This window comes from Lynx rufus, unplaced genomic scaffold, assembly GCF_022079265.1.
Source record: "Lynx rufus isolate CCGP_SWC_20201006 ecotype Redwood Valley unplaced genomic scaffold, mLynRuf1.p SCAF_3, whole genome shotgun sequence".
NCBI lineage: Eukaryota > Metazoa > Chordata > Mammalia > Carnivora > Felidae > Lynx > Lynx rufus.
This window is the reverse complement of record NW_025814845.1, coordinates 17,705,927-17,728,887: the sequence shown is the minus strand read 5'-3', so window position 1 is coordinate 17,728,887 and position 22,961 is coordinate 17,705,927. Positions and strand designations below refer to the sequence as shown.

Here is a 22,961-nt window from a genome sequence, read left to right as displayed (position 1 = left end):
ATCAAGCTCACAAAGAGCCAGACGAAATGTATGCTGTCCTCCTACCTTGATAAATATACTTTCTTCACCACCCGGAAGTCCAGATTCAAATCCAGAATTCTCTGACTCCTCGGGGTTTTAATGCCAGAACACGGCAGCTTGGGGAGAAGCAGCCCTAGTCCCCGGCCCCCCGTCCTTGACCCGTCTTCTCTCTCACCTGTCCTTGGAGTCCTCAGCAACGTATCTCTGGTGTCTCCTTCTTTGCTGCCTCACCAGCGATATCTGTCATTTGGTGTCATTTATCTGGCTCTGCCCTCCGGCTTCTATACTCCTACTAACTCCTGTCCCCACTGCTGATTAATCTGTTTCCAGTCTCTTCAGGTAACCCTAGTTTAGTGCTTACATTTGGCACAATTCCCAGGCAATAGCGTTCCTGATGGATTTTTCCCAGGGCTAGGAAACAGAACCTGGCCAACTTTCTCCTATCTTCCAGCTCCCAGATCTTACATGATAACCCGCATCCCCCCCCACCACCCATGCCAATGCCCCTCGAGCTTAATGACAAAGGATGAACATACACTTCAGCAGATTTGGGGCTGCTGGGGGTGGGAGGCAGCCCCACCCACAAGTCATATGTTTATTTGAATGCTAGTGTTTTTATTTTCAAAGGGTCACATGCTTTAAGAAAAGGCTTCAATCACTGCAATACGATTTATGTGTAACATACATTCCAAGAAGGACACAAAACAAATATACAGCTTCATGAATTATCACAGGCATCTGACCAGCAGGTAAACAAATGCCCCAGCAGCCCCCCACCTCTTTGTGCCTCATTATCTTCTTCCCAAAGGAAACCAGCCATCGTTTTGACCACCGACGCTATTGTTCAGTTTTGCCTGTTCGGGGATTTTATATAAATAGAATCAAACACTGTTTGTTCCTCTGTGTAGATCTTAGTCCACTCAACATGTTTTTGGGGTTCACCTGTGATGCTCTAGGTAGCTCTTGTCTGCTCATTTTCATTGCCACGTGTCCATTATGCGAGTATACCACACATCGCCAACGGGCGTTTCAGCTGTATCCGGTTGCTGGTTATTATGACCGATACTGCCACGAATATCCTTGTAAATATCTGTTGGTGCACCTGAGCACAAATTTGGGACTGTATGTATCTAGAAGGGGATTGCTGAATCCTGCGTTTTACATATCTTAGTACCTCCAAACAGTCTTCCAGAGTGGTTGAACCAATCTGTACTCCCACCATCAGTCCACAAGAGCTCTTGTGGGTCCACATTTTCATAAGGTTTGCCACCTTCCCGGGTTGGAGGAGGTGAGCTGTATGTTAACCAAGCTGACCTCTTAGAGGTTCTTCACTCAGCCTCATGACCTTCTAGCCTTTCATCAGACTGTTTCATGTTCACGGAACAGCTCCCCGCCCCCCCAGCTCCCCGCCCTGCATAGTACCTGAGTCATATTGGCTGAATGTGAGAAGGATTTGCTGCTGACCTTCAATCCATTTTGCCAAGATAGTATTTATCTGAATAATCTTATTTTGATTACAGGTTCATCTATTTGTCACTGAGATTAGCTTCTAAGTCCTTTCAAGGAAATGGACCATATACTTCCATAATACATACCTTTCTCGTCTACAAGAATTCTCGGGACCCCATGGGGAGCAATCGGTATTTGCTAACCGACTGACTGGCTCAGTGTAGCTTAAAATCCATCTTTATTTTTATATGATAGTTTAAGTGATTTAATGAGTGGCTGTCACTGACAAAGCACTTGGGGACTGTGCATAAAATGACACAATAATATAAAAATAAAGCTTTGCTCAGAGACTAACACATACCACTGCCTTCCACGTACACGCAGCTCTTTGTACTAAAGGAGGCAATTCCTCCTTTGGCCAAGTGCAGCAGTTTTCATTGATAAGAGTAAGTAAATCCACATTCCCTTCTACCGCCTTATTTGAATCCTTCCCGAATCAGGAATCATATATCATATTCATTTCAGCAATGAATATGCAGGAAGCGCCACATCTCTTTATTTAGGGATTTTAAACATTGCAGTCATGTTCATCACGGTGACTGTAGGCTTTTATATCTAAGACGGACTCGTTTCTCAAAGTCATATTTAAATGCCTCAAACGGTAGTGTTGGCCTCTTGGGTACTGCGCAACATACAAGCGAAGAAGGAAGGTTGACTTCACCGGAAAACATGTAAAGAAGTGGCGCAGCTGTGGATATTTCATGTTTAGGAAGCAGTGGGATGAGGGAAAAGAAGGAAAGGGAATTCTAGGGAAGCCAAGTTTGCAACGAGAATCTGAATGTTGGTCCCATCTTAGAGCAGGGTGTGGGAGTTGTTCTCTAACTTGATGACGCTCTCAGTGAAGTATACACTTTTTTTCCTTTTGTTCACATGTTTTGTAGGCAAGGTTTCGCGTCTGCTCTTTTCGACAATCTGAATACCAAATACTGATGGTCCAGATGCCACACATACAGTTTCACACCTATGGTTTTGCTCTTAGTTTTAGATCTTAGGATTATTTCATTCATTCATTCATTCATTCATTCATTCACTTGTTTATTCATTTAATTAGATGATCGGGCAAGAAATATCTAGCACCTACTCTTTGCCAAGTGTCGTGCCTGGTGCCCAGGGTACCATGATGTGTTCTAACCAGACACTATTCAAATAATTGTCAAACTGCATCAGGGTGCATACCCTGAAGGAGGAACATGGTATGATGGATGGAAATGTGTATTAGAAGGATTGGACTTAGAGAGGTCCACAACGTGTCCTTGAGGAACTGATGTCTAGGCTGATATCTCTTAAATGAGCAGGTGAGTTAACTAGGTAGAGTCGGGGGAGGGGAGAGCAGCTTGAGGAAATGAGAACAGCTTGTGCAAAGGCCCTGTGGTGGGAGAGAAAATGACTTACACGAGGATTAGCATGAAGGTCCGTGTGGCAGGAGCGGAGTAAGCAAAGAGTGTGGGCAGGACCTTGTGGATCCTGAAAGAGCTTTGCCCTTAACAGCAAAGTTGATACACGGTGAGGATAGGTGGCGGATGGGAAGAGATTCCATTTTTTTCAATTTTACAGTGTGGCCTGTGGGACTCAGAGATACACGAGTAAGAGGGTTTTAGAAGTTCTTGCTCTTGCCTTTACTTGTCTCAGCGGCTTGACTCAATTACAGGTGTCCCCCCACAGCTGTGAGCTGTCAGGCAGACTGGTCTCCCAGGCCTGAGTGGATAATAGGGACGACACTCAGGGGTGGCAGAGGGACATGCTCCAGTGGTCCGGATCTGCTCTCTCCTCTGCGCACAATGAGCCATTTGGGCAGGAAGCTTATGCTTACCGCTCGCAGATCTGAATGTGTTTAACTGTAACGGCCTGACGGGGAAGCCTGGTTTCAACTTTAATAGAACACAAGACAACAGGCATAATCTCTCCTCGGAAAGGTAACGTGTGGCCTTTGTGTGCTGGGGCTTCAATTTACAACCGAGATGAAGTATCGATAACTTCAAAATAGAAATGCTTTGACCCCATGTATAATGCTAATCATAAAATGCGTTTGCATAATCCAGGTATTCAACATTCGGAGATTTAAAAGATCTGGAAAAAAAAAAAAACATTTTTGGCTCAAGTTATTACCATGCCTAGCATCCTAAGACAATAATAAATCTTGGAGGGGCAGAATTCCGGGCAGGGGGAAGGAAAGGGAAGGGCAACAATTTCCTGAGCTCTGACTGTGATTGTCATAGGGCAGGCTTTCTCAACCTCGACACTGTTGGCATTTTGGGCCGGGTCGTTCTTTACTGTGGTGAGCGGGCCTGTGTATTATATGTTTAACAGCATCCCTGGCCTCTCTACGCATTAGACCCCAAAAGCACACCACCCTGTCTCTCTCCAAGTTGTGACAACCAAAAATGTCTCTGGGCACTGCCGAACATCCTCTGGGGGGGCAGTCCTCCCCCCACTTTGAGTCGCCGTAATGGGGGAGTCATCATGAACACACTTAGCGTAGAGGGTTTCGTGAAACAACGATAAACATCGCCCCAAATTTGAACATCTCCATCCAATTTTTAAGAATTTTATACACAATATGGCTAGCGTTTTTTCAACCTAAATATCAGTTTTACTTCTCAAGCTATTTAGACACGTAGCATATATATGAAAATAACCACACTCAAGCCTTCCTCAAAACTCCCAACGAAGGGACAGAGCCTTTTCTAATTCCTTGAGGGAAGTTGAGCTTATGATTCTACAAGTCAGCTTTGAAGATTTAAGTTTGAAATGCACAAACGACTTTCCCATTTCTTCCTTTGCAGAGGAATAAAATAAATAAAATAAATTAAAAAAAAATAAAGGAACCGGTTGCTTGATTGCTGTGCTCTTGAGACTTTAAATATCTCTCCCCGTCTCAGTTTTGGTGGGAGATGGGAAGGTATTAAAAGCTATAATACAATCATTTGCATGCTTAACCATAGTCTGGAGGAATTGGAAAAGCTTTGTAAAGTTTCCCAAGAGGTTGAAGTGCTCTGATAGGGGTCCGATGCCCCCCCCACACCCCTCCCATCCCCCACCGCAGGGACAGACCGTGTGTCACTTTGTCGGGACACTGTCGCAGCCAACTGTAGGTGCTGGGCTTGCAGCCTCCTTACCACGCTGTACATGAGTGACCTTGAAAATGGGCTAAATCTCCTTGGATCTCCACTGTCCTTTCTTTGAAAATAAAAGTAAAAGCAGTCACTGAATCCCTCATCGAGTAGTTTGAGGCTTAATGAGATCACAGTTGGGGGACCGGGCGTTATCGTTTGAAGGGTGTTACTTCTCACTTCAAGCCTGCCAGGCTCTCTCCGTATTTTGTCTATTTCTTTTTGTTAAATTGGTTAGGTAGGCAGATGTTTCTTTTATATAATTGGAGATGCAGGATTTAGAAATGTCACGGAAGTACCTGTTAACCACCCTAAATTTAAATCTGGTGAGTTGAGATTAGACATACCAAAGTTTAAGCTTATTTTGTGTACGTAAAAAAAAAAAAAATACATAAATTACATAAACCTATTATAGATACAAAATAAGTTTAAGCTCGTCTCTAACACGTGTCATTGCTCTGTATACATAATATGTAAAACAGATTCAAACCCTATATGTATGTATGTTACAGATTCACAGTACACAATAATGAAACACTACCTAAAAATATCGGTAATGCCATGGCTTACACAATTTGAAAAAGCCTTTGGTATTTTAGATTAGAAGGTATAAGCAATAGGTAGTAAACATGTGAATGGAGTTAGAAGAATTTAGTTGGCGTGAATAAAGGAAAGCTCTAGACACAAGTCACTCCAGGCAGCCTGCCTGTTTATCTTGTGGAAGGAGAATTTATCTACAGCCCTCAGAGGAATATGAAGAGAGTGCTGGTTTTGTTGTGTCCCGGTGTGTTTTGTGGTCTGTGCAGCCGGAAGTCGGGGGATTAGGCAGGAAAATGTTAGTTCCTTTACATGAGAGCTAAAGACTGATCTCTGACTAACGCTGAAACGAACCAGATAAACTGGGGTTAGTCCAAGGGGGAAAGCAAATAATAAAGTGAGAAAAACATCTCTGAAACTGGAGCATGATTTTGGAACATTCCAGGGGCAGCAGCATGGGATGTTTGTCTTATGGAAGGGGATGGGACTCCTGCAAGTGTGTGCCCTGCACAGTAAGATTTTCTCCCTGTCCAAAATGATACCAGTGACCCCACATTTGTGTACTTTGCAAAGCACTTCCATTTGATCCTGAGGACAATCCTGAGAGTGGCTGTCATCATTTTCAATGGATAGAGGCCATTTAGGCTCAGGCTGTCAAGGGACTGGCTCAAAGGCCCTTATTTGGAAATTGGTGGATAATCACTTCTATCCCACACACCAAGTTGCTTTGAAGGAAGGAAGAAAGGAAGGAAGGAAGAGAAAGAGAGAATGAGAGAAAGAAAGAAAGAAAGAAAGAAAGAGAAAGAAAGAAAGAAAGAAAGAAAGAAAGAAAGAAAGAAAGAAAAGAAAAAGAGGGAGGGAGGAAAGGAAGGAAGGAAGGAAGGAAGGAAGGAAGGAAGGAAGGAAGGAAGAAGTTAGAAAGGAAGGAAAGAAGGAAGAAAGAGGGGAGCCTGGGTGGCTCAGTGGGTTAAGCATCTGACTCTTGAATTTAGCTCAGGTCATAATCTCACAGTCTGTGAGTTCAAGCCCCGTGTCAGGCTCTGTGCGGTCACAGAGCCTGCTTGGGGTTCTCGCTCTCTCCCTCTCTTTGCCCCTGCCCTGCTCACATTCTCTCTTTCTCTCTCTGCCTCTCTCTCAAAATAAAAATAAATAAACTTAAAAAAAGAAAAAAAGAAAGAAAGAAGGATGGAAGGGAAGGAAGGAAGATAAACTCTCTTTAAAAAGAAGGTAAAACAAAATAAAAATTGAAAGCCATCAGGGCTCCAGGTGGAGTTTGGAATCAATAGACTGGTCTTGTTTGCTTTTAAAAAAGTTTCTTCCCTTATAAGGAAGGGAACATAAGATAAAAACAGAGAGGCAGGCAAACCATAAGAGACTCTTAAATACAGAGAACAAACTGAGGGTTGATGGAGGAGGGCAGGGGGTGGTCACAGGAGGGAAAAGGTAGGAGATGGGCATTGAGGAGGGCCCTGTTGGAATGAGCACTGGGTGTTGTATGTAAGTGATGAGCCGCTGGGTTCTACTCCTGAAACCAATACTACACTGTATGTTAACTAACTTGAAGTTAAATAAATACATTTTAAAAATAAAATTAAAAAAAAAAAAGTTTCTTCCCTTGGACTCACCACCCTTCCTCTTTTTTATTTTAATTTCTTGCTAGTGGTCTTGGGGTAAGGCGGATCTTTCATTTTAAAAAGGTAAGGAGGCCGGTCTTGTTAATCACTGGTCTCTTTCCCACGCTGAAACTTCCCACAGGTCACTTGGCCAAGTCTCAGCCTCAGCTGCCAGGTGCCGAGCCCTCCGGCCATATGCACACGAACAAATGCAGGTTGCAGTTTTAATGACCATGACCTCTCCAAGGACCACGTCTGTCCTCCTGCGTGGGTGCATTCCAATTTACTAGTTTTGAGATGCAGTGAACAGAAGGCTGTTCCTGCAACTGCCCAAGAGTGCTGGACCCAAGAAGGCACGAATCTTCTGGTGCCTGTATGGTTGCCCCGCTCACCCCTCGGCCATGCTCACTGCCTCCGAACAGCTGCCGCTTTCACTTCTTGTTTTTTAGTTTGTGTTTTTTTAATTTCCTAAGTTTTTTGTTTGTTTTTGCCCTCCACAGTTCTGGCAGATACATTTCTACTTTCCAGAGAAATGTTGAAACCACTTGTGCTAAAGGTATTTTTTTTTTTTAAATAGTGTCCTGTCAACGATGCATTGAGGATGTAATTTCAGGAAGTCAACATCTATTTAAACACAACTTACTAAATGCTGCTGCTCATCATTTGGCCTTTGCAATTTCATTTTACTTAATGCCATGTTCAATGTTCTTGGTTCAAAATACGTCCTAACTTTAACTTTTGTCTCAAAGGCAGTATTTTATTAAAAAATGCACTCCATTTGACTTTCTTCTAATAGCACCCTTCCTCAAAATATACTGGATTTCTGTATCATATCAATTTATGCGTCTTCCTGTTTGTCTCTCTCCGTAGCATCATTTATCTGTATAAGCAAATGCTGCTTCTTCTGGAAGGTGGGGGGAGGGATCACCATAGTACCCACAGTTACCCCCCAGAAGAGGTCTTTTGTTATGCGGTCTCTGGTGGGTGTCACACAGGATCGCCTCTTCAAAGCGAGACGCATCCATCACTCATCAACCCGCCGGTCCTTTTCTGGAGTAATTTTGCTCCCTTTCCACTCAGATTTGAGGGAGTTAATTATTTAATATGTTTGCAAAACACATTGGTTTCCCTAGAGAAAGTGTGCCACATAAATATATATAAATGAATAATTAATTAAAGTTTAAGCAGATTACTTGGTGAGTTCTTCCTTAACTGCCCCATTTTCCTAACGAGGTGTTTTGAAGTTACAATCTCCTTTTGGTTTCTCGCCCCTCCTCCTCTCTGACGCCTTCTCCTTCTTCCTCTTCTTAATTTCCTTCCGTTTAATTCTTTTTCCCCTCTGTCAATTCTATCAGTGCCTACCATATTGTGGGCACTAGGTCAATCAGAGCAATTTAGTGCCAGATCCACAGGTAAAAGCCTTCATTAACTTCAACGGGTGTCATAAGCTCCTCAGAACTCTAGGGTGAGATTAATAATTAGATAATGATTCTAATGCACTGTGAAAGCTAGAAGCCAGCCTCGTGAAATGCTGAGTGATCAGTAGTCGAGATCAGTAGTCGAGAAAACCCTTGTTTACTGACCCCGTTCCCTGATCTGTTTCAAGTAAAACAAGAGATCCCTGATACTCTAAAAATTAATATAAATCAAATCAAATCCCTCCTGCAATCCTGACTCCTCTCACCGGTTAGAACAAAACAAGGAGGTTGCAATCGAAGAGCACGGTTTGGAGGTCCTTTGGATTCTATTTGAGGGAACAGCAGACTAATTTGGATCGTGCTTGAAGGAGTGCCATAATTGCTTATTGAATGTTGACGTTCAAATCCTAGTTATTCCTTTACCAGAGATTAAGGGGAATTAGAGAACAGTTCACCTCCATCCTGCTAAACCTGACCCAGTTTATTTACACCGTAATCTTACTACAGAGCATGAGAGGTAAAACGAGCTTCTCTTATCAATTAATAGCTGGCAAAAAATTTAGATTTCAAGTTCAACATAAGAGCTATTTATTCTAAAGCACTACGGAAATGAAGAGGGGCTCCCTGTGATGCTGGAGGGAGGGACTCTGGGTGGGCGGGAGTGCTGAAGAGAATTTTTTTTTTCCTTTCCCTCTTAAGAGTTTGAATTACTGTGCAATCTTGGATTTTCTAGTGACCCGTGTTAAAGCCCTGGGGCTAAAGCAGACCTATAATGGATCTATTTCTGAATTGTTCAGCAGTATTGGAGTTTAAGACAGCAGTCATGGTGTATGCATATAATGAGGCCAGTGCCTCCTTCTGCATCCAGGAGGGCATTGGTCATAGCCCTTTGCTGCTGCTCAAAGTACAGAAGGGAGCAATCTCTTCCTCCGCCCCGTCCAGAATTCTCCGTGGTCGCCATTCTGTCCTGAGCAGACACCGAAGTTGCTTTAAGGATATGAGATACGAGGTCAGTGAAAGACCCTACCCTTGCCCACGGGTCCCCCTGTCCTGCTTTGCCCGCCCCAACCTTCAGTCCCACCCTCCGCGATCCGAAACGCACTCCTCTGGGTTAAGGCATTGTTTCACATTCAAATACCTCTGGGAGGTAGAACATATTCTCGTTATCAGGGATTAATAATTTAGTGTTCGTTCGACAAACATTTGTTGTTTGTTGAATTTATTCATAACATGAATTAATCAGAGTCAGAGAGTGAGAAGATGTGTTGGAGTTCAATCCTGCCTTTTGACTGGTAGGGTGACCCCTCTCAACCTCAGGTGGTACACCTGGAAAGCCACAGGGCTGGATCAGATCTCCCAAGCTGCTTCTAGGCCCAGCACTGCCGACGTCTCAGCCAGTTGTGGGAATGGGCACAGACCAGACAGTGGTGACAGATGGGCATGGGGGTGGGGGTGTCTGGGCGTAAGGATGCTGGGGGAGAGCCTGGGACTCAACAGAATGAGCATAGAAACTCATCAGAGGGCTCAGGTCTTTGATTTGTTTTGTATCAACCTGTAGCTTTGGGTCTGAGTTCTAGAGCTCAGCACAGAGTCTGGTACACAATAGGTATCCAATAACATTGCATTAAAAAATATAAGAAAATGACAACACTTACATATTAGTTTTTGAAGGCTGCTCGAACAAAGTGCCCCAAACTGGGTGGCTCGAAGCAATAGAAGTTTGTTGTTTCACAGTTCTAGAAGGTATAAGTCCAAAATCAAGGCACAGGCAAAGTCACGCTCCCTCTGAAGCCGCTAGACAAGGATGCTTCCTTGTCTCTTCCCACTTCTGGTAGTCCCGGGCGTTCCTTGGCTTGTGGCCTCGTGCGTGGCTCCAATCTCTGCTTCTGTCTTCATATGGCCTTCTTCCTTCTGTGTCTTCACATTGTCACCCCTCGGTGCATGTCTATGAGCAAATTTCCATCTTCTTGTAAGGACACTGGTCATATTGGATCAGGGCCCACCCAACGATCTCAGCTTCACTTGATTACATCTGCGAAGGCCCTATTTGCAAATAAGGTCATATGCGCAGGTACCAGGGGTTAAGGACTCCCAGCATATCCTTTTAGAGAACACAATTCAACCCATAACAGGGTCATCCCCCCAAGATTCCACAGGAATTGTTGAGGCAGTGACCTGAAATATGGATGTGAAATGTCTTGGTGAGTTGAAAGTATTTAGGAAAATGTGGTATAAGGAACTCAGCTGGGATTTGAGAGTGCTCCTCTCTGCTACCCTTCAGGCTGTCCACACAGAGGTTCGCTACGAGGACTCGGAAGTCCTGCTTAGGGGCGTGAAGACAAATGTGGGGGAAGACTACAGAAAACAAGGTCAAGGACACAAGGACAAGGTTCACTACCTTCACAGGGTTGGCTGGGCCTCATTCAGGTTCTATGTAAGTGAGGTGACCTCAAATACCCCCCGTGCTAACCAGCCTTCCCAGAATGGGACCCACAGGCAGGTAACGCCTGTTCACCAAGGTCACACTGGAGAGAACAGAAATCCCCGATTCACACTCAGCTTTATGTGTTTCATTATCGTAGACTTGGAAGGTCACTTAATGAAGACAAGCTTTAATAAGCACCATAAAGCGTTAAACATTGCACTACCCAGAACACAGATGCGGTTCCTGACCTCCCAGAGCCTGGGTCTAAAGGACACAAAGACGGTCACGGAGGTATGTTACATGTTTGTTTCCTTTCCCTTTCGGGGGCTAGCGCCAGGGAAGTGTTGCATTCTTAGGAACCACAAATCCAATTTCCAATTCTGGGCTGAATAGTAATTTTTCCTGAAGGTTTGAATAAATCATCCAATCTGCTTCAGTTTCAACTATTTTCAGCATTTCTATTTTAATCATTAATTTTGGCTGCTTAGGACCCCAGAGACACTGAGCCCATTTGTGACTTAATTTGGGGTGGGGATGAGGCAGGAGGCAGAAGAGGCACTGAGCACCAAACAGGAGAAAGTAGGCTCGAGCTACCGTCTGAAAGATTTGGGCCAGATGCAAGGAACATTTTGTTGTCAGTGACAACTGTAATTCTTTGGTTTGCTCTAGCAGGGCAGATGACAGAATTTGCACAACCGTAATTTTGGTCAAGACCGGAGAGATTCTAATGTAAGAAGATAGTTTAATTTTCATTCTGATTGGACCACAAGGAGACGAGTCAGATGAAATAGCCCTTCAGGTAAATCCTAATACTCAAGATAATAAGAAGTGCATATAATCCATCCTGCTCCCCTTGTTGCTTCGAATGCCAGGGAGCTCAAAATGAACTACACTGTTGAGTTAAAATATAATATTAGCCTAGGACACTGTTTCAGTTACCTACTGTTGTCAACAAACTACCCCTAAACTTAGTGGCTCGGAACAGTTTATTTTTACCTTTCATGGGTCAGTGAGTTGCTAGGACTCAGCCGGGCAGTTGTGGCTTAGGGATTCTGAAGCAGTTTCAGCCGAACGGGGCAGGGCTGGGTTCGAGTCATGTAAAGGTTCGAGGGATAAACCTTCAGGATGATTTGCTCATTCGCAAGTCTGGCCCACACGGGGGGGGGGGGGGGGTCGGAATGTCTGAGCATCTCTCTCCTGTCACATGGCTGGCTTGCTGGTGGTGAGAGTTGACACACGGCAGCTGGCTTCCCCCCCACCCCCCGGGGGGTAAATACTGGGGGAATACCCTCCCCCGCTCCAGGGTTATAATGGAAATGTGCTTCATGGGTGGGGTCATCCTTAACCCCTTGACAGGTTATTTATTTTCTGTTTTTCATAAACTTACAAGGGATGGGCCTTTCTTTGTGAGCCTTTTTTGGAAGTAGGTGAGTCTGAAAAATACACAAGAAGTGCTTTACTCTTGTCTAGGGCTTGACGATTTGCCACGCACCCTCACCCATGCTACCTCACTGGCCCCCACAACACCACATGGATGGCCAGATCGGTGACTTTATCCCCAGTTTTGCAGAGGCTGGAGACTGAGGTTCAAAAAAGGATTCCTGACCCGGCAAAGGCAACATAGCTGGGGAGTGGCGGGATGGCCCCAGACAGATGTGTCCGACATGGCAGTGTCTGTCCCCAGGCACCATGAAGCCCGGACACACACCTGCGTTTCAAACCCAGGTGCGAGCCCTGGACATACCTCACGACACCTGCTTGCCCCTCCACCACCCGCTGTCACTACAGAAGTTTCGTGTAGTCGTGGAAGCTCCGGTCCTTGAGCACGGCTGCTCGGACCAAACCAGCTCTGCCACCTGGTGATGACCCTGGACCTGGGATCTTTCAAATGACTCAGTTCCTTCGTCTGTAAAACGAGGCTGCTGCTGCTGCTGCTGTCATGAGGATTGAGTGAATTAGTGCGTCAAAGTGATACGTGGTAAGAACTTTCAAAAGAAGTCTCTCAGTCAAAGGCTGCAGAGATAAGTAGCTGTTAAGAGAACCCTGGGCTAGCTTCCTCTTCTCTATGCTTCTCTTGATTTTATATGGACCTTACTAAGTGTCCACGCAAGTACAGCTCATCTTGACATTGCATTTCACTTGATATTGTTTATTACCGGATAGACTAAAAGCCCTAAGTCGATGTTAATGCCTGTCTAAGGATCGCGATTTCAGCTGCAGGATGCAGTTATAAAATATTGTCAGGACTTGTAGATACAATCCGCTTTCCCCAAGGTCTCAGGTGTACTCACTCTCTCTCTTCAATTATTTACACTGACACTCCCTAGGTGCACAGTCGCTGTCCTTCCTCGCTCTCCGTCCCACGTGGATCTGCACACTCACACCCAACCTCCCTCCACCCTTTTCACACACATGTTCTTCTCAACACGCTCACCCGAAGATATTTTTCTGACTACATGCCCTTGACCTTCTGCATCCCAGCGTTCTTCCTTCCTCAGACCCTCAGTATACAGCTATCTCTGTGCTCGCTGAGCCGAAAATGTCCCCTGGCCATCCCAGGTGCCCTGAGGATGGTAGGAGAAGTTTTTGCAGCCAGGCCCAGTGGGGCAGGTTGCAGACCTTTGTATGTATGAACGAGGAGGCTTTGGATACCTGGCTGCACCTGCTGTTCGGCTCTCAAGGGTCTCCATCAGTCATCTGAGGGGGCCAGGGAGCGGACTCCCCTGCTGCCCCCCTGGCCATGGCATAAACAGCCGCTGCGCAGTCCAGAACTCTTGAGATAGCTGCTGCTTAAGGGGGCCAATGTTCCTGACTCGAGAGGAGGCTTGGCTGAGGGAAGCTGCCTGCTTCTTCCCAGCTCAGGGTCGGGGGGAGAATTGAGCTGAATATGCACCTATTCAGAAGGGCAAAGAGCCAAAAATAACCGGGAGCAACAGCATTTCATCTGACAGGCCCAGAAATAGAGCTCATTTCGGAGTGCGCCAGGCTTACAGACTGGGTGATTCTGAGACCTTCCGCATCCCCACAGAAATACATGGAAAAACTCCCAGCTGACACAAATGCTTCCATCCTCTCTTCACACAACTTCTCAAAGCGAGGACCCTGTGGCCCAGGGAAAAGGAGTCTGCAGTCAGAGAGACTTGAGGCTCAAAAGATGGGGGTCTGGGGACCCGGGGATGAGGATGGTACCTGGTGGAATGTTCTAAGAGAGGAAGAAACAGGAAATAATTGGTGCATACGGAGGATTCAAAAAAGGAAGAACAGAGACAGGAACAGATTTAGGGAAGGTAAAGCCTAGGCTTTCTCATCCCCCCCCCCCACCCTGTGAGAAAAACGGAAGTACTGAATGTTAAAAACGTCAGGCAGGATTTAACTGGATCCCCAAGGTCATTGTTGGCAGGAAAAAAGGCCATGGTTTTCCAATGGGGATGGGAAATGTGTGGTCTGACAGCAATCTTCTCTTCCATTTTTGTTTTCTTCTCTTGTATTTTGATGTAAAAGGCAAATGTCACAGTTCATTTATCTTTATTCCGCATATCTGAAGTTGCAGAATGGATGGGAAGTGGCAGGGTACAGAATTCCAGAGGACCCTGCCCACGGGGAGAATTGTGTACTAACAGGAAGGAGCTGGAGGAGATAACAATGGATGTAAAAGGAAAAGAAGGCAGGAAGGTAATAAGGGGGCAAGAAGGAAAGGACAGATAGAAAGAAAAAAATGAAAAAGAAGATGATGAAGTCAATCTGATTGACTGACTATGCCTAAGAACCTTCTACGTATAAGGCCAGGGGACAATGCCCAGAGCTGAGGAGAACAGGTGTACAAACCGACCAGAATACGAAGCAGGATTAGCCAGTTGCCACACGGGGTTACAAGCAATGTTCGCTGGGGACAGAGAGAAACTACCGGTTGATTTTTGACCTGAGATCACAAGGGATGTCTCTCTAGAGCTGGTGGCATTTGCCTGGGCCCAAAGGTTTATATAGGAGGGCGCTTTCCTCACTGCTCTGCAGTGCCCTCCCTGCCCCCTCTTATAACTCAGAGATCAGGTGTCTTTGCAGGGACACACCTCAAGACAGATCCCAAGACATCCTCAGTACCTAGAAATGTGGTTTCCAAGTGCCCATGCGTGGACTGTGACAGCCTGAAGGTAGCAAAAAATAAGGCAATGACAAGTCTGGAATTTTTCACAAATTATATTCCGTTTAAAGAGCTGTCTTTTATTGTGATATTGGATCCTTCCTAATTTTTTGACGGTAAAAATACCGTCTTTTGGATGAAATAATGTTGATAAAAATAGTATATTGGGGTTTTTGTTTGTTTTAAATATTTTTCTTGGCAAGTGGATAGGTAGCCAACTGCATTGGTCCCTGGGATTTTACAGATGTTATGCCATTTCAGATTCTAAGAACTCCTGGCCTAGAACGCCGTTCCGTGCTCACAGAGGCAAGCATATTCAGTGAAGGTCATGCCTTTTTCCTGCAGCCCTGACCTGACCCGTCCAGGCTTCCGGATGCTTCTCCTCATAAGCCTTGCAGAGAGAGAGGCTACCAAGCTCCTGCTGGACTCGGTCTTTTTCTGTGTTGAGGTGTGGGATTGCTCTCTCACTGTCTCTCAGAGGGGATGAGATAACCCTAAGGCAGTGATGAGTGAGATCAGACACAGTCCCCAGGGACCTTCCCAGGTTAGTGGAGCATTAAAACTTAATTCGAACCAATAAATTGTAAAGGTGGGAAAGAATGGTATTCTAAAACGAACGGTCTTCTTCTGCACTCAGACCACACCCTTCAAATTACTGATCCGGACAGAGGAGGCAAGGGCAATGACCGATTCCGTCTTCTGGATCAAAATGTCACAGTCCACTGTGAATAGAAATCCTGACCTTCTGTTTTTCTTCCCCCTTCAATACAACATTAATCAGTCAATCCTGCCACACCCCTGCCCTGGGCCACAGAGCAACCTGAACATCCCTTTTTGAGGACCGAATTGTCTTGGGGTCAGTTCTCTGCCTGCCTGACGCTCCTCACGGAACAGGGCACCTTCTTACCTCTGGATTTTGGGGAGTCGAGTGATGCCTGGCGCACAGTAGGGGCACAACAGAGGTCTAGTAAGCAAGAGATTCGGTGCACCACGTTAAAAATAGCTCAGTGCCCCAAGGGGTGCCTCCACAACGACTACAGTTAGGTAAATTCAAACTCACAAGGCTTCTGAAACTTGGATTCCATGAATCCTGATTACAAACAACCTAAGGGAGCCATTTCGTTCCCTGAAGGCCAAACTGAGTCTGTGTGCAATGAAGTGGAAGAGAACTCCAGAGAAAGGCCCAGGAAGACAGGCGGAAATTCCAGAAATATTGTGAAGCCCCATTTTCTGGAACTGGCCAACAGTTTTCCTTCCATACACATTAAAAAGTATAGTCTATACTTTGACCTGCCCCCCAAAATAATATGGACACAATCTGGGACAAAGCTGCCAAATCTTTCAACCCCCCTGGACACTCAATAGAATAAATGATTTTCCACATCACACAGGAGAATTTTCAGTGCTTCGGGTCTTTGGAAGTGGGGCAGGGTGCTGGAGACAGCTGTCAAACAAAGACACTCTCAGATGTTTTAATGTAGTGCCTGCTGGATGAGGTAGGAGCAGAATGACCCTATCTACACGCCAATGGTTCTGGAAATGGGGTCTGTGGACCAGCATACAACTTCTCAAGCCTCACCCAGGGCCAACTGAACCTGAAATTCTAGTGGGGTTGTCCAGCAACGTGTGTTTTAATAAGCCCTCTCCGGGATTCACATGCAGGCTGAAGTTTGAGAACCAGTGACAGAAGGCATTACCTTGGAATGAGTGACTGGGAGCCAAGAACCTGACCCAAGGCCGCAGCCCTCAGGTGACCTAAAAAAAGAAAGGAATGACTCAGCTCAGTTGCTGAGTGTGGCCAGGCCTGTACTGAGACGGCCCAGGGCATACCCTGGGCACTCCCATCTGTTCGGCCAGACTCTCCTGACGCCTGCCACGACTTGCCCTACCGTGGTGGCATCTCCAGAGGGCAAGGGCCGTGTCCTTCCAGGCTCCCAATCATTGTTAGTTCCAATACGCACAAATCCACCAGTGCCAAAGGGAAGCTCCTGAGAACTTTCGAACGTGGGTTAACTATTTCGGAGCGACAGCTACCTGCCCAAGCACTTGTCTGAACCGCTGGACACAGCCCAGCGCTTTCCAGAGCACCAGGGCGGCCGCAAGCTGGAAGTCTCGAGGGCCAGCCGTGCCCCTGCGCTTGGCGGCAGGACCCGTATCCGCGAACAGCCAGTCCCAATCTGGGTCCCACGGCCGAGGGTGTGCCTGGATTTATTCTAAAAAGTGGGCGCTTCACGAGCCTCACCCTTTCGTTTAGGGCTTCAGTACAATCGCATTGACCTAATTAATTCGTTTTCTCCTCGGTCCGAAGTGGAAACCGGGGCACAGGGCTGCAAATCCAGTGCAAACCCGCTTTGGGCGCCGATACTCTGGACAATTAAAACAAAGAGCGCGGCGGCGGCGGCGGCGGCACCGCACAAAACCCTCGGGAAACATCCAGAACGTGCCGCGAACCAGCCGGCAGGGCGGGGCGCAACCCGGGTTAAAAATGTGCCCGCAGGGAGGCGGCCCCACCCCTGCAGGTGGACAGGTGGAGGTTGGCAGGGGTCAAAATCCATCCTTAAAAGACTAGAAGCTGCGCCGCTGCGTGGCGCAACTGCAGGGGGCACAGTCGCCCTGCGCCCAGCGGGAATGGCGCCCTCGCCAAAAAAGCAAGGAAACAAAACCCATTGCACCGGCGGGAACTGGGCTGCGGGACCCGCAGAAGGAGTGGGTGGGAGCGGGAGGACGCGGGAGCGGGGTATAGAACGAGAAGGGGAGGGAGGGAAGGGAGAGAAGGGCAGGGAGAGAAGGCAGAAAGTGGAAGAGGGGGTTAGGAAGAGAAAGGTGCGAGGGGGAGAAGGGAGAGAGGGAAAAAGGGGAACGGAGGGAGGGGAGAGAGGGATCGCGGACAGGAAGAGCGCCGAAGGGGGGCGGGGGAGGAAAGCGAAGAAAGGGGAAGGGGGGGGAGGCGGGCCGGGAACCGAGGGAACCGGGCGGGGGGGCGGCGGCCAGGGGGCGGGACCGGGGTCAGTCCCCACCTGCGGGGTCCCCGGCCGCCGGGCGAGGTGGAAGCTGGGGTCGGAGGCAGCCGCCGGGAGGCGGGCTGGGCACGGAGGCAGAGGGGAGGGAGGGGACGGGCACTGGGAGGCGGGGAGGAGCCGGCGCTCGGCTGGGGCTGCGGGGGCGGCGACGGCGGGAGCGGCAGTGGCGGCGGCGGGTCCGGCGGCGGCGGCGGCAGGTGGCCCCGCGCGCGGCGGCCGGCCCGGCCGGGGGCGGGCGGGAAGGTGGCGCCTCGGGCGGGGGCCGGTCCCTGCACCAGGTGACCTGTTCCGGCCCGGATCCGGGCGGCCTCGCCATGCAGCGGCGCGGCGCGGGGCTCGGGTGGCCGCGGCGGCAGCAGCAACAACCCCCGCCGCCCGCGGTCGGTCCCCGGGCCGCAGCCATGGCCCCCCCGAGCGGCGGCGTCCCCCCGGGCCTCGGCGGCCGCGCTGCCTGCGCGCTGCTCCTGTTCTGCTACCTGGTGAGCGCCGGACCCTGCCCGGGTCCTCCCCTCCGCGCGGGGCCCCGGGGACGCGGGCGGGGGCGGCCGGGGACCTCCTCCTCGCCGGGCGGTACGGCGCTGCTAGTTTTCTCGCTTCCGCGCCGCTGCGCCCCGGGCGCGCCCGGCACCTGGGATGGGTACGCGGGGCGCGGAGAGGGGTGCGTGGACCGGACTTGCGGCGCGGCGCTCTCGCTCGTGTCCGTTCCTCTCCCTCCGAGACGCGTTCCGTACCCGGGTTACGTTCCCCTGGAGACCCCCCCCTCCTGTTCCCCACTCCCCCCGGGAGCCTCGCCAGCCGCGTTTCCTCCCCACCCGCCGCGCGCGGCTCTCCAGCCCCCTCCCTCCCCGTCCTGGGCTCTCCTCACAGTCTCGCAGCTCCTTTCCTTCCCGTGCTTAACTTCGCCTCTCTCTCGCGGCGAACGCCACCCGCCTCGAACCTCCTTTTACTTTCCACCGGGGCCTCATGGCCCGGACTGTTTTCTGCCAACGCACCGGCGAGGAACCTAGCGTTTCCAGCGCTCTTCAACTCCTCCGTGGTCACTCCGGCCAAGTTGCGGATGCCAGAAAGAGATCTAGTTCTTTGTAACACGCTTACCGCCCGAGTGGGGACTTTAGCTGCGTCTTGAACGTTGTCATTTGAGAGAATACGCTTGGCTTATGCACGTCAGTTTACAATTTGCACTCTTCTTGGCTTCTGTTTCCGTCATCAACTAAATGGCAGTAACCTATTTTTCAAAAGCAGCTCATTTAAAATACCAGAGTAATTTAAACCCTCAGAACAAGGTGGGGGGAAATAGTCCTCGTCGGTTCCTTTGATGGCTTGCTTTCTTCAGCTTTGAATTCTCCTAAACAATAGTAAATTTACAGAAGGTGACACCCTTCCTGTCCAGCCTACCTTATGTTCTAGGATCCTGCAGAAACCTTGGGTTATCTCGCCATATATTACTGTAAATAAATGAAATAGAAAATGCTGAATCATGAAACTGATGTAATAGGAAATTCACAGAACGCTTAAAATTGAGCAATGTCATTGTCCAGAATTATTTTCATTTATGTGGTATTGCCGTTATGCAGAGTCTGTCTTCACAGAAGCTAAAAACTGCTTGGGAGACATTGTCAGGCATTAGAATTGGATTCCAAAGAAATTGCCACCTAGCCCAAGTTTCTTTTAACACTCTTTACTTCTTGGCTGTTGCACTTCTTGAAGCAAGAGGGTGTAAAAATGCAAATTGTAATTCTGCTTTAGAAAATACCTGTTGAGCAATCCACGCTTTGCCTCATATTTTAAAGTACCGAATTTCGTGGTTGGATTTACTTGATATTTTCATGAGAAGTTGTCAGTTAACCTGAATGTTTTTTTTTTTTTGCACCCGAGAGATATTATTATTTAATATTTATGCCACAGGGTTACAGCACACAGGCTCATAAATAAAACTGCCAAAACAAATGAGAGGGTTTCAGTTTAAACAGATGATCCCCGTCCACAAGGCACTGGTTACCCACAGAGGCAGAAATGATATAGTAGAGTCGTGTGTGAAACATTAGTGTACAGGTGGTCTGGAAAGTTCCACGTGGAAATCCGAAGACCTGGCCAGGAGAGACCAGTTCTTGTCAGTTCCGAGAACTCAGAGGAACAAGAACAAAGCCTAAAGACCTAGTGGTCTGTGGGAACAGAGGCAGATGACGGAGCGGGTGTAAAAGTTCTGTTTGGACCCAGAGGGGATTTAAGAGAACAGGTCACAGAGAGGGGAAAGAGACGATACCCAAAGCATAAGGTGAGATAGTGAAGTCATGAGGTGCGGCTCCGAAGAGAGATTATAGAAAATACCGTAATGTGGGAACTAACTGGAGCGTGGATGAGTGTCTTGGCAGACAGAGAAGGATGGGATTTGGGAACGATCACGAAGAGGGAAATGTCAGTGCTTCCTGACTGTGTGTGTTTCCTTCAGATGGGCCTCAGATAGGCTACTGTACAGGAAAGACTCGGATAAACAAGCAAGCCATTTTGCAACTCAATGAGAAGGTTTTGTCAAAGCCAGGAAAGCAAAAGTGTGATTTGGAAGATGGGTTTCCCCTTTTGTTCTAAAGGTCTAGCCGTCTGCTTAGGATTCTGTTCTAGAGGTACGAGCTACCTGAGCCACTGCTAAAAGGTAAGGCTTCCTGACCTTGGAGAAATTCAGTGTGCAAGGTGGGGGAAACCGCAAACATTGGCACAAAACACATGAGGGCCAGAAAACAACAGATGAAAAAAATGCGTAATTGTGTCCGTTCTGCTTGTCAAGGAATGCTTTGTAGAGGAAGAGATGGGTCGGGGGAGGCGAGGCCGGCAGGTGGAGGGTACGAGTGGAGCAGAATAACGAGGCAGGATCTCAGGAATGTGCAGACACTGGAGGGAGAAAGCTGTCCCATAATTTGGAAACGTGAATAATAATAAGAGTAGCAATAATAGTTTGCGTTTTATCAAGTCATTTATATCCATTATGCAGTATTAATTTTAACAACAACCTTGTGAGGTAGAAGCTGTTAAGATCCTTATTCAGATGAAGTGACTTGAGACTCAGAGAGGTTAAGTAAGTTGCCCCCGGCCACACAGGTAGTCCAGGATTGCAACCCAAGTCCATCTACTTCCAGAGCCCCAGTTCTTAGCCACGCTAACTTACTGCTTTTCTGGATCTCACTGCTTGGAACCCATTCCTCCCATGCATAGATGCATGCATGGGCCGTTAGCAAAGCTCTTACAATTAGCAGCCACTGTGCAATTGGCCAGGATGTGAGGTCATGTCTAAAGTAGCCTAAAATATACAAAGCAGGAAGCACAGGCCACAGAATAGAAGCAGGATGTTAAAAAGAAAAAAAAAAAATAGGTGAAACCAGAAAATATTTGCCATCTGTGATGGAGAGGTTAAAGATAGGGTCCTTCTGTAGTCCAGAGGCAGCTGGTGGGGGTTAGCGCTCGAGTCTGTATGAATGCGTGTCCAGGTGTAGAGCGAGTGTGCCTTGGAATGCATTCCAAAGCCAAGTCATCCGTGATTTGGGAGCTGATTCCCACTTGGTGTTATCCCCACCAGTTCGCTCGTTCGCAAGGCCTGGAGGTTGAGAGTGCTTTTCTGAACAGATGCCTTTAAGCCCCTGCCCTCATGGGTGCGGGCTTCCAGGAGCCAGGGTCCTGAGGCAGCGGGCGCCTTTCTTCCCCATTGGCGGGGACAGAGTAACCTTCAGTCACAGCCCAAGAACAGTACTGTGACTGTAGCTAGGATACTGCCAAAGCATGAATAATTGTGACGAGGCCTGAAAGATAAGTCACGGAACGATGCCAAGCAGATTTCGGAAAAGATGATCCCTGGTTCCAGCAGCTGCCAGAAAATTCTAAGGTCACCAAAGGTCAAGATGCAGAGAGCCCCCTCAGAGAAGGTGAGGGCCTCGAAAGTAAAAGGTGACAGAATCACTTCTGCTGAGGTCACTGGTGCTGAGCGGTGTGGTCCATGTAGAACTTGCCAACAGACCCCCTTGCCCATCTCTTACATCATTAACTCTTACCCTCCTCCAGACCTGGCTAGACCAGCTGAGGCTGCCCCAGCCCCATCGATATCAGTGGCACTTGTAGAAGGCATTTCTGTCCATTCTGAACTCTGGTCTCGAATGTATAATTTTTTCTTAAATGAGAAAAACAGATCTCACAATGGCGAACATTGATGTCAGCTGTAGAGCCGAAATATTCAGAGTGGACATTTGCACTTGTTAGACAATCAGAGGACAAAGAAATAAGAGGGCATTAGTGGCACGGATGTACGTGGGGATTGTTAGCAGACGGTGGCTGCGACAGAATTCTCCATCAGTGGCCACAGACCGTTGGTTATCCCTCTAGAAGTATTCATTAACTCCTTACTCTGGAACACAGGACTTGAGAAGATCAAAACAAGGTATAGAGAATTCTCAATTATCTCGCTTGCCCAAGAGTGAAAATGAATATATGAAATACAGAGATCACCTTCAAACTTCGCGTCAGCCAGTAGGGTCCACATTCATCCTGACCAGAGCTCCGAAAATCTCCCAAGCCATGGTGTTTGCCTCTTGCTTTCTATACCTTCTATTCCTGTTGACAATGGTGTGGGAGCCATGAATTGGCTGACAGAGGCAGCTGGAGGAAAGGTAGACGAGAAGGCTTAAAGAATCCAGGCAATTCAGAGAGGATGGATAGACTCAAGTAGACCATAAATAAATAGTCTCAAGTGAATTCCTGTTACCCCACTCATCCTATTCCCCCGAGAAAGGAGCCAAGGGGCAGGAGGGCTGTGCAGCGTGTGAGGAATTGTTGGAGAGATTGGCCGACATCCTCATCCTCCCCTTACCCTAGCTGGGGAGCTGGTCCGGTTCAAGGTGTATGTTTGTAGGTAAGACGATACCTACCCTCCCCACAACCAAGCTGTAGTGAGACGGTGGGATTTTCGCCCACACACATCCCCGCCCCGCCTTCAGGATGAGAGTGAGCAAAGTCCCAACTTTTCCCCCACCTGTAGCCAGAAAGTGGGACAGGTGGAGAGGTGAGTTGGTGAGTTGAGGGCCTCTCCTTTAGGGTGTTAACTGGGTGTTAGGAAGGACACTATCGCAGACTTGGGAGTCAGATGGGAATTTGAATTTTGGTTCTGGTTTTTAGTAGTTGGTTGGCCTTG

The 22,961-nt window shown here is 47.9% G+C and overlaps 1 protein-coding gene and 1 long non-coding RNA gene across 11 annotated transcripts in view; one reads left to right on the top strand and one right to left on the bottom strand.

Moving 5' to 3' along the window:
- Positions 1-7,871: 7,871 nt before the first annotated feature.
- Positions 7,872-19,203, bottom strand: LOC124520727 (uncharacterized). 6 transcript variants are annotated; one of them, XR_006964390.1, is made up of 5 exons: positions 18,784-19,203; positions 16,469-16,526; positions 11,630-13,526; positions 9,864-10,383; positions 7,872-9,195 (listed from the first exon to the last, which is right to left on the bottom strand). It is a non-coding gene; the product is annotated as an uncharacterized LOC124520727 (long non-coding RNA). The 6 variants fall into 6 exon arrangements; XR_006964387.1 differs by having other exon boundaries at positions 9,864-13,526; XR_006964388.1 differs by having other exon boundaries at positions 9,864-11,849.
- The window catches only part of SEL1L3 (SEL1L family member 3), a 105,915-nt gene continuing 101,023 nt past the window's right edge, over positions 18,070-22,961 (top strand). For 2 of the 5 annotated variants that reach the window (XM_047091782.1, XM_047091781.1), the window contains exon 1: positions 18,070-18,270. In XM_047091782.1, coding sequence (XP_046947738.1) covers positions 18,106-18,270 — 165 coding nt within the window. In that variant the 5' untranslated portion in view covers positions 18,070-18,105. The remainder of the gene's footprint in view (positions 18,271-22,961) is intronic. The other 3 variants (XM_047091780.1, XM_047091779.1, XM_047091783.1) reach the window with 2 other exon arrangements.